This window comes from Telopea speciosissima, chromosome 4, assembly GCF_018873765.1.
Source record: "Telopea speciosissima isolate NSW1024214 ecotype Mountain lineage chromosome 4, Tspe_v1, whole genome shotgun sequence".
NCBI classification, from domain to species: domain Eukaryota; kingdom Viridiplantae; phylum Streptophyta; class Magnoliopsida; order Proteales; family Proteaceae; genus Telopea; species Telopea speciosissima.
The window spans coordinates 9,656,010-9,668,063 of NC_057919.1; the positions used below are offsets into that span (position 1 = coordinate 9,656,010).

A 12,054-nucleotide genomic window follows, 5' to 3' on the forward strand; every position below is an offset into this window, starting at 1 on the left:
CAGATGATATGGTTTTGGCGAACAAGATTAAAGCTGGGGAAAATGCCAAGTTAGAACTATAGAGAACTGCTTTAGAATCAAAATAATTTAACATAAGCTGACTAAACAGAATACATAAAGTGAATTTTAGAAAGAATCAGGGTAGAAGTGGAGGAGTGGTGAAAATTGATGATCAAGATCTAGAGATATCTCTAATTGAAAAGTTCTAGTACCACTTTGAACCATAGAAGAGAAGGGATGAATTAGCGTGGATGCCGTGCATAGTACAGGCAGTGATTAAAGTGGCAAGGAGGTTTGACAAGGCTTGACGATTGATGTATACCATTAAAAACTAAACCGCAAATTCTATAAGACAGCTATAAGACAACTATAAGACAAGCAACATTGTATGGAGCTAAATGTTAGTTAGTAGGTAATAAAGAGCAGACTCATCCATAAGCTAAGTGACGCTGAAACAAAGATGTTGAGCAGAATGAGAGTAAAGACGAGGAAGGACAGAATTTAAATATGGACACGTACAGTGAAACTTGCGAGTATTACAAATAGGTGGCAAAACCAGGTGCACTAAAACCATCAAATGTGCCAGTGAGGAGTGATATGGTGCAAACTGCAAATTATAGGTGTAGAAGATCAAGGGGAGGCCAAAGATGACACAGGTTGAAGTAGTGAGCAAAATCAAGAGTGCTCATGACCCAACAGAGAATATGTCCTTGAGATAAGTACTCATGACCAAACAACAAATATGACCTTGAGATGAACACGCCAATAGTATTTCCGAGTCAACAGAAGATAAGACCGAAGCTCTTAACCAACCTTGCACAAGGTAGTACAGTTAGAGTGTCAACTGATGCAATTGCATTAGACATTGATCCCACATGGAGGCCTAGACACTAGTCTAGAAAGCAGTCCAATGAGCTGAAAACAAGCTTACGGTAGTTCTTTTATAGGTTGGCCTTTAATTTTTTGGGTTTCATTGTAACGGGCCAAATTTATAAGCCCATAAAATGCGGGTGAAGTTAGTACATGGGATTAGTAGTTAAAGTATTTGAGTTTAATTAGGATACTTATTAGCAAGTACATAATTTTGTTTAGAGTCTAGTCACTTTATTCACTGTGTGAGTGATTAGGAGTCCTTTTACAAGTCAATTTAGGAAATTTAAAAGGTTATATATATAAATCCCTCATCAATTAGGCATTGATTTGCTATTAGAAATTGAAGTTTTTTCAAGGGTTTTGGAGTTGTTTAGCTCTACATATAGGACTGGTATTCCAGATCTATCTAGTTGCTATTCTCCTCTTCTTCTGCTTCTAGTTCCAAATTCTACATTCTACTGCAAATCAGGTGCTATCTCTTCATTCCTTTCTTCTATTCTTCTTCTGTTTCTCTTTTTCCTCCTGTTTCTAGTTCTAAGCAGAAACCCTGTTTTCTGTCAAGTTTCAGCCTGCTTGATGTAGATCACAAGTCCATATGCACCCGCAGGAACAAGCCCCAAAACCAGCCCAGCAAGGTTGTGGTATTCGACTGCTGTGAGAGGCAGCCTGGTCTGATGATGTGGCTAGTTTTTGTTGGTTCAATGGAGCATAGCCTTAAGCAGCCCCAGCCCAGAGAGAAGCATGAAGAAGATAAGAGACCAAGAGAGAATTTTTTTTTAAAAAAGTTACTGTTCACATCAACAGTACCCGAGTCACTGTTCACATAAATAGTGATTTGAGGGCTGATATGGACAGCTGGTGTGAAGATTAGCTGCTGGATGTTGGTGGAATATTCTATTAGAAATTAACTTAGTTTCTATTTTTGTCATAGTTTCTTAGTTATTAAGTCTAGGTAGCTAATAGTTTCTAATTTTGTTTCTTTCTTTTTAGTAGTTACTATATTTACTAGTTTCTAATTTTGTTCCTTGCATGGTGGTTGAACTATAAAAGCCTAGTTTCTATTTTTAGAAGTTACTATTTCTTAAGTATCTAATTGCAGGCCATGTTGCCATCGTTTACGGGAGAATATCCTTGTTTCAACAGCTGGGAAAGCCATCCCCTACCCTCTTCTTCTTCTTCTATGTTCTCTATATCCTCTTCTTCTTCTTATCCTTTTCTATGTTCTTCTTTCATATGAAAACAGGGGGGAAAAAAAAACAATAAAAATTTCAGTTATTCAATTTGTTCATCCTTATTGTGTTGATCCTGGCTGCAATCGATTTCCCACTGGTTTCCCTGGTTCGAGGTCAACTTATGCATTACTGCTCCTTTGATACATATCTTCTATGGTAGTCGATGCTTTGGTCTGAAATTTAGTAGTTATACACTTATACTTCTGTCATCTCTTAAAATATGTTCTTGTTTTCTAGTTTATCCCTCACTTTATAGACGTATCATACAATCTGCTCTGTTTCTGAATTTTTTCTGCAACCATCCCATCAATCCACCCAAAGCTTCATTTAAAACTCTATTTTCTGGTTTCTGATTTTCCAGATTCTTACATTATTTGATATATCTGAAATCATACTATACACAACCTGGAAATTTGGCTGAACAGACCACGGGTTTGTGAGACAATCGATTTATACTAATACCAGTCAATTCTGTCCCTGTTCTGCTAGTATCTATTTCTATCGATCCTGGACTGTAATGTGGTTTGTGCTTCTAGAATATTCTCAAGAACTCTAAACTACATTAGTTAGAGACCATGAGGCAGCACATAGTAGTGTTCACAGGACCTATTGGTTTGGGTGACTCAAGGACAACAAACTTGAAATCTCTTAAAATTGGACTTTGACAGTACTTGTTTAGAGTGGTCGGCTAACAAGTGGAGCACGATTCAGAGGTGTTTATTAGATGGATTTCTCACTTGACTTCGTGCCAGGAGATAACATCATCTTACTCGTTGCTTCCAATCCCTTCTTTCTTTTGTGTATATCATTCCATTGGAGAATAGACCTAGCAATGCCATGGCAGAAAATGGGCCTCACTTTGATTGTAACAATGCTTTTATTCTTTCTTTGCTGTTTTCCATGACTTTTTATTTACCATGTTCCACAGGTCACTTCTTTTTCTCCCACAAAATTTGGGGGAGGGGGTAGCCGTCTGATAATAAATGTTTTTTTTAAAGCTTAACTATTCTAAATGTTCCTTATTTTCATAAAATGGGGTTAAATAAAACAATGGCATAATTTTCCCATCATAAGTAACTCTTCCACTCAAACTCAATTGCAATTGGATCAGCTCAAATATTTTAAGCATGAAAAGCAACAATCCATGATCAAAATGTAAATTGGGTATCTGATAACTTCTAAGTGCAGGAATACTGATTAACATTTGTGGGACTTTGGTGTCCTCTAGGTAGCTGACCACTGAATTGGACAGTGACTCTTACATTATGACCCTCCCCAGACCCCGCCGTGGCGGGAGCCTTGTGCACTGGATATGCCCTTCTTTTTTTTCTTTTCCTTGGAAGGCATTGGCTAAACAGTTAGCCCATATCCAAATAGCAAAGTGCACCAATCACAGTAAAGGGTCGCCCATATAGCTGACACTGCGGTCCTCCTGGTATTGCGCTTTTAAAAAGGGGGAATGGAGGTCACCTTTTCCTGTAGCTTTTCACTTTATTTTGATACTTGACATTTATATGAGCAGACAAGTATGTTGCACCCAAAGAAAAAAAAAAATAGATATGCAATTAAATTGTTTGATCTTATTTTGAGTTTTTGTTAATATATTTCTACCGGGGATTTGAATTATCAAAATACGAGCGCCATGCGTTAATGCTTTATCTTCTTTGGCTAGGAAAGTACAGAACTACATAAAGTCCTTAGTTTTCCTACTCTTTGGTAAAGTAATTGATTAAAGTTGTTTGAGATCCATATGACCCATTTCATAACAGACCTCAACAATGAATTCCAATGAACAGAAAAAAACTGTGGCACAGTATTCTTCTCAAATGTGCATGCATGGCAGCATTCAAGGTCATGGAGATTTCTTTTTCTAGATGATAGACAGGTTACAGAAGCCACATTGCTAAATGAAATATTAAAGAAATTAAGACAAGAACGAAAGAAAATCCTCCTAATTTAGGTCCCTAGCAACTGGACAGGAGGGGGGAGGGGGGGGCTGAAAAATGTGTACGCATTTTTTCTGGGAAACAACAGCATAAAGAACGGAACCAGAAGAAACTGTACCAGAGCAATAACAAATTAACAATCCAAACATGATGTCAGTTAAATTTCTTACTGTATTGATGAAGAATTTGTTGTGGGAAGTCTTGTCATCCCAGACCAACAACAACACACGCACTCCTTCTTGGGATTTATACTTGAGCAGCTCACCAAGTGTCAGTTCCCCAGCACTTGGTAACGGCCTGCCGGATGTTGGTTCTCTGACCAGCTTCACCTTGTGGAAAACAGACCAACCGACAATATAAATCAAGTGATGGGCTTCCAATATGGCATGACAGATATCTTCCCAGCACTTTTCGTGTTCGAAAACCGCCCCCTTCTCCAATTTAATATCCGGAAGGTCCCCCTCGCCAATATGGGCGTCCTGATACAGAGTCAATGAACACCCTTTCCTAACAGGAAAGTAAGTGTGACGAACACCCAAATGCTGCGGATCCGCAGCAATGCCGTGCTTGAACAGCGGATTTCTCTCAACGGGCGTAAAAGTCATCACAAGGTGAAGAGCCGAATCAGGTTTTGGAGGCTTCCCATAGGGTCCGATCACCGGAAACCATTCGTCGATGAGTTCTCCGGTAAGGATTCTACGAGCAGGAACCTGAACGGTTCCGATAATCTGAGCGCCGAATACATCGTTATCCTTGATCTGGAAGTCGACGTGAGAAACAGGATGAGCGAGCGGGATGAGAAACTGTTCTTCCCAATAAGGGTTCTGAGAATTAGGTATAACTCTGGTGCGAGCGACGGTAGCCCCAGTCAGAAGAACCTTAACGTAAGGATCGCTAGTGATTATTTTGCGGTGAGGGTGTTGCTTGCGGTTGCCATTGGCGCGAGGAACTCGGCAGGTGTCACAAGCCGTGAAGCAACGACGGAGACGCTCAGACAGTAAATCCATGTTGGGCAAGCTACGAGCTTCGAGAATCTTCAAATCGAGGTCGCCGTGAAGGTAAATGATCTGGTGCGAGTAATTGGTCTCCATTGGAGCAGGCTCAGCAGAGATAGCAATGTCTACTTCTGAACCGTTAGCCATGGTTGAGTTGGGGAAGAGGCTGAAATAAGCAACTGTAGGAAGAACAACTCAAGAGCATCCAAACCGCAGCAAGAAGAAAAGCATATTCTCACAATGAAATTTTCCAAAACTCTGACTGATCTGAAATTTTGATTCTCTGAATGCTCTGAAAGTCTAAAAGGTTGCTTGCAACAGAGAACTATAAAACTTTGAAACTCAATTACTCAAATCAAAAGCACATGAGCTTGTTGAAGGCCGTGAGAGGTTTCCGTTTATTCTTCATTTTCAGTAAGCAAGAGAGAACCATGATTAAAAAAATGATTCCTTATCAGATCTGGAAAGAAGGAATAACTTTAGACAGATATAGAGGAGGAAGTGACAACCAAGAGCAAAAGCCAGAGTGGAAAGATGGAACATGAAAGTAAGAACGACTCATCGGATCCTAATTGTTATCAAAAATAGACTCATCGGATCCTAATTCGTCAATTCCACGTTACCTTATCAGTTTTGTCACTTCTCACCAAACTGCTCTCCATGGGGCCATGGCAGTTCATGCAGAAGTAGTTGGAGTTGCAGAGATCTCCGTCAGAATCACTTTTGTTCTTATCCCAAGGTGATGATGAAATGAACAATTCTTCCACGCGGCCGCGGATCGCAATAAGTTGTGTCCAATCTCTATTACAGACACTCATGGGACCTATCTGCTCCGTTCCCTGGGCAGGTCCATTTTTGTATTGAAATCTACTGCAGTATCGGTGGGGTGGCGGGGCAAATCCGATGGCACAATAAAGGCCATGCGTGTGCACCACTGCCCCGCCTCTACTGCAAGGATTCTAGTCCTCTATTTTCTCAAATTCTTATAATAAAAGAGGCAAAAATGATCACCCTACCTTTGCCCCAACACACTTCTTAGATGGGATCCACCTCTTCCATTAGAGGAACTTGAAAAAATATAGCGGGCAGGGAATGGATGAGATAACAATATCACGATTTTGAGATATTTTTTAATGGGAGACGGTTTGGGGATAAGGTGGCATAAAGGAGCCATAAGTAGAAAGGCAGTGAAATCATTTTACGTGAGAAAAAGGGAGATAGAGAAAAGAGAATTTTTTTTTTTTTTTTTTTTAATCTAATAAACTTTGACTAATATATAAATTTCTGCTTACAATGATAATTAGATTTTTTATTTGTTTTTTTGGTAAAGGGGCGTATTATTGAGAAGAAGGGGTACAACCTGTGGCTTCAGTCACACAAAGATCCTGAAGCCATCGCATGGAAACTGGCCAATCTGTCACGCACCCAAGAGACAAGGCCTTCCTAGCCAGGGCATTTGAGACAACATTCATAGCCCGTGGAACAAAAGAAAAAACAACTGAAGAGAAAGAGGAAGAAAGCCTTCGAACATCATTGACAAGGTCTTCCACTTCCCACACCATGATCATCCTATCCTCAATGAGAAGGACAGCATCCCTACAATCGGAATCCACAAGAATATTATCAAAACCCAACTCCAGAGCAGTAGTTAGAGCACTGCGAATGGCAATCATCTCCCCTTGTAAGATAGAACCGAAATAGAGAGGGAGGAACCTAGCCACCAGAAGGGAGCCCGTATGATCTCTGAAACTCAGACCCACTCCCCCTTTAGCAAATCCTTTAGGAAGCGTTGCATCGTAGTTTACTTTTATCACACTTGCTGGAGGGGGGGACCAATGGAGGGTAGAAGAAGAGGTGTCATCACCTACACTCATCTGCTGCGAACCAGGCCCATGAGTCACCGAATCGAATTTTAAAAAGGCCTTCTCTGCCATTTGAATAACATCCGAAGGAGTCCAAACCTTCCCATTAAAAGCCATCTCGTTTCGAGCCCTCCAGAGATACCAACAAAGAAAGGACGCTCTAGATAGAGAATCCTGAGCCTTTTTCTTATCCTTTCTAAACCAAAAGTCCCAACTCTGGATCCAATCTGCCAGCCGAGGAGCATCATCAGGAGGGACAAACTGCAGAGGGCAACCAAACCACACACATCGAGTAAAAGGGCAATCAAACAGAATGTGATCACTCGACTCAGAAGGGGCTCCACATCTAGAACAACTAGGATCAATTTTAATCTACCGAGACTGTAATCTCTCACCTGAAGCCAACGCTTCATTACAAGCCCGCTAAAGAAAGGACTTTATTTTCGACAAAGTTTTAATTGACCAAATACGGTTCCAGACCGAATCTGGAATTTGATCCCAATGTCGCCTCCTTGAAGATGAAGCCTTAGCCCACTGGTCTTGCTCTTCATTCTTAGCAAACAAGCGATAGGCTGATTTAACTGAAAAACGCCCATCTTTAGAAGCACCCCAACCTCTCCTGTCCTCATTCGGAAACAAACTAAGAGGGATTTGGATAACAACATTCACATCTGAGGGGTGCAGAAAAGAATTAAACAAACCGAGATTCCATCTGCGAGCCACTGGATCAATAAGGTCTGCAACCCAAACAAGATCACATCCCTCGGCTTTGGGGTGTTGGATCTTAAATTTTGGCAGTCCTAGAACCCATCTATCCTCCCAAATATTTATTTTAGTTCCATCACCAACTCTCCAAACAAGGCCCTCCAACAGAGCTTCACGGCCCAGCAAGAGACTCCTCCAACCCCAAGAGGGGCAATTCCCAAGCTTGGCCTGTAAGAAGTCACAATGAGGAAAATATATAGACTTTAGAAAACGACCCCAATGAGAATCCGGACTAGACCATAACCTCCAAGCTGCTTTAGCTAGTAGACCCCGGTTTTGGAGCTTAGTATCCTTGAAACCCAAACCCCCTCTAGATTTAGGTCTACAAAGACGCTGCCAAGACATCCAGTGGATCTTCTGCTTTTCTTCCGCCTCACCCCAATAGAATCTAGCAGCAGCTTTTCTAATCAAGTCATGAAAAGAACCTGGCAATTTGAAATGAGAGCTAGCAAAATTAGCCATGGGAGCCACTGCCGCCTTCAACATAACTTCTTTCCCTGCATGTGACAAAAGTTTCTCCTTCCACCCTCGGAGCTTGTAGAGAGTTTTCTCTTTAATAATGATAATTAGATCACTATTAGTGGAAAATTTAGATTATTATTTTAATAGACGATCTTTTGAATTGTATATTTTTTTAGCCAACCTTCTTCAAAAAAAAAAAGTTGGCTAATATAGAGAAGAAGATTTTGCATCGAATAGGAAAGAACGATAAATATAAATTATGTAGACCGACATGCAGACGTTAAAATATACGTTCTCTTGTATAATTTTTCTTCTCTCACTATTAATACCAAGAACCTTCTATTATACATTCCAACACTCGTTGAAAATGACCTTTCCCTCTTAACATATATGATGTCATTATATAAAATATTATTATTTAGCTTTACAACTAACTATAAAATATTAAACCTATTTTCTTATTAGGAAGCAGTTTTCTGTACGGGAGTGTGGCCTATGCCAGCACTTCCATGTGTCTATCTCTTTCTTCCTTAAAACATGGGGTAGAGGTGTCTTTTCACATGGGAGGAGAGAGATAGACTCATGGGAGTGCTGGCGTAGGCCACAATCCTGGACAGAGATCTTTTTCCCTTTCTTAATATATAATTTTTTTGTGGGGTTTTGCTCCCCAATAGCAATTTTGTCTATATATTAGCCAAATCACGGTCAACTAAATCATAATTGGGGTTATTTTTTTATAATAAAAATATTAGTCTTATATTCATGATGCTCTTTTATCTTATATGAAGATATTTTTTATATGTGACACTTTAGTTATTATTATTATTATTTTTTGGTAGAAACGTGACACTTTAATTGTTACAAGCTCACTTAACCACATGGAAAATATTGTTTTTTGGTCATGTTATGTCATAGCAACAACAACAACTCAGCTTTATCCCAAGTGGGATACATAGATCCTTTCAAGACAAAGTATGAAAAATGAAGGTCCTCATAAGGGAAAGGGAAGTAAGAGGAATGAAGATTAAAAATGGAGAAATGAGAGTAAGAGGAAAGAGGCTTGCCCAGGAAAACAGGAAAATCTAAACTAAATGGTGTCGACAATGTAGATCTTTGCCCTCAAATAATCTCTATTTGAGGTCATATTTGGCATAAGCCCCAAGTTATACATGTCATTCTTCACAACTTCACCTATGGTCATTTTAAACTTGCCCCTAAGTCTTTTAGTTCCTTCAATTGGGATCAAATCATGCTACGTTATAGCATAATTGGATAATCAGGTTTTTTTTTATTCTGACTCACCCTTTTCAAAATTTGGTGACTTGGTAAAGTCAAATCTAGTCATGGTGAGTCATGCTTTTTTCTTATTTTTAATGTCTTTCTTCCTCTCCCTCTATATATTTTTAATGTCTTTCTTCCTTTCCCTCTATATGAGAAGGGGAAAAAAAATGACTAAACAAACAAAAAATCTAGGATTTTGTTTAATTATAAACTAAACTTATGATCTATGAATAATATATGACCCAATATAAAAATAAATAAATAAAAAAAATCAGACTCAATGTTTTACATGACTCGGGCAAAATCACCGAATCAATGAAAACTTGAAGTGATTGAGACTTAGTTTGATCATTTCTTAAACCTGGACAAGTTTTCATGACTCTTAACCAAGTTTCATTTTTTTACTCAATCCGGGTGCCTCGCTTGAGTCATAGGAGAATCAAGTTAAGGACCCTCCTTGGATTCTTGCACTCAAGTGCTAGGGTTCAAAGAAACTGCACCAACAGTGTTTTTATTTTTTACAAAAGAATATTCTTGAAATTGAAAGAAAACTGCTATATGAGACTGGAAGCATACCCAAAGAAAGTTATCTGAACTATCCAAATGGGATTTGTCTTCCTTTCCCGGCACCTAAAGTTAAAGAGACTTGATAGAGACGTAGAGACATAAAAGAGAACTTTTCATTGCCAATTCAATAAAAGTAAATCCGAGAAAACCACAATAAGCTCAATCACCTCTCCAAGTTCAAAATTGGCAGCTTGGTATGGTATGTTGAATTGCTTATGAAATTGGTTTGAATAATGAAAAGGATCAATTGGGAAGATTGGTGGGTGGGAGTAGCTTCTCTTTTTTTTTTTTTTTTTTTTTTTTTTTTTTTTTTTTTTGGTAAATAGCTTCTCTACTTACATATCTAACCAATCCTCCACCTGATTTTGTAACAACCTTTAATGAAAGTTCTAATTAATTGAAATTGGTACCACCATTAGATCTGATTTGATATGATTTCTATTTCAATTGCAAGGGGTGATTTTTATTTTGGAAATTGTTTTGTCTGTTTTTTGCACCCTATTTCAATGAAATAGAAAATCAAGTGAAACATAAATTCTGAAACAGCTCCATAGCTATTTCAGAATTTCTATTTCTTTTGATTTCACTTTTGCTCTTTAATAAGCACATGGTTAATTTGATGGGTAGAATAATAATTCCATGTTAAAAATAAAACATCACCATTCATCTTCTTGTAATGGTCTCACAACCACCACCACCACCACCACCGCCACCACCACCACTACCGCCATCACTACAGAAAAATGAGGAAATCAATGAATATTGTTTTAAGCAGGGATGTGACACTGTCCCGTTGGGATGGAATCTCTCACCTCAAGTCAATGGGAGCAATGGAGGGGATCTCGCACGGTTCGGTTCTATATGTCAAAGAAGAAAGAGACTGAGAAAATGTATGATGCTAGCAACGTAGGGAAGGGGATCCATATGTTTTCTATTATAAGACGGTTTTCCAACAATTTGGATCCTCTACTACCTAGCTGCCTGGTAGGACAGTGCTGCCTAGGCACGACGAGGCGTGCAATGACCGCCTCACCCCTGCCCAAGCGCCTTGCCTGAGTGGGGGTAAAGCAGTCATTGCACACTTCACCATGTCTGGACAGCACGGTCCTACGGGCAGCAGCTCGGCAGTGGAGGATCTGAATCCAAACCTAGGATGGTTCTCTCACTTGAGTTGGTTCTACTTTTTATTTTATGGATATGTGCTTTGGGGGAGAAAGTGATGTGTGCGACTATTCTCAAATCTCAACCAATGAAGGGAACCCATATGTTTCCAAACTGACTTAAGATAACTTCTCTCAGGTCACCAACATGAGTTGGTTTTACATGTTAAGGGAAAGGTTAAATATACTTAGTAGTATACCGTAAACTCGCACCCTATGTATCTATATCTCTCTTCGACCCTATAAAGATTACACATGACATGCTCCGAATTTGAGAAAAAGAGAGGGGGGTGGAGTTTGGAAAAATGGGAATCCATGATCATATTATATTCATCATTCACACGGTGCAAGTCTGCAAGAGCCAAGAGATATGCTCTACCAAAAAAACAAGAGCCAAGAGATATGCAATGAACGTCGCATGGGCATGGATTATGGATCTTCCATGGCCCATGACAGGAGGTAGTAGATAAAACATAATTCCTCATAATATTCATTTCGTTAGACAGTAGCAGTGCTGTAGTGGCGGGCGGGATTGGAGAGGGAGAGAGAGGATAATATTCAATTCGTTGGACAGTAGTAGTGCTGTAGTGGCGGCCGGGACTGGAGAGAAAGAATTAATTGATCAACCGTCAAGTCCGTCTCACTTGGTCCATTGCCACCTGCATTAATCAACTGGACTTTCATCCTCTGCTGCCCGTGAGGATGATCGCCCTGCCCAAGTACCCTGCCCAGGTGGGGTCCATCCTGGGACCACGCCATCCGTTGCCTATGTGAGGCTGCTTGCCGGTTGCACGAGTAGGCGGCATAAACACCATAGATCAAACTAGGGATTCAAAAATCGGAATCTGATCTGCCAAAAATCGATTCGGATCAGAATCAATCGAGGCTGATCCTAATTCTGGCTCATTTAA

General features: G+C 39.7%; 1 protein-coding gene across 1 annotated transcript in view; it reads right to left on the reverse strand.

Annotated features, from left to right (window-relative positions):
- LOC122657703 (phospholipase D delta) overlaps positions 1–5,305 on the reverse strand; it is a 33,081-nt gene extending 27,776 nt beyond the window's left edge. The window contains exon 1 of the mRNA XM_043852492.1: positions 4,222–5,305. Coding sequence (XP_043708427.1) covers positions 4,222–5,193 — 972 coding nt within the window. The 5' untranslated portion in view covers positions 5,194–5,305. The remainder of the gene's footprint in view (positions 1–4,221) is intronic.
- Between the last annotated feature and the right edge of the window lie 6,749 nt (positions 5,306–12,054).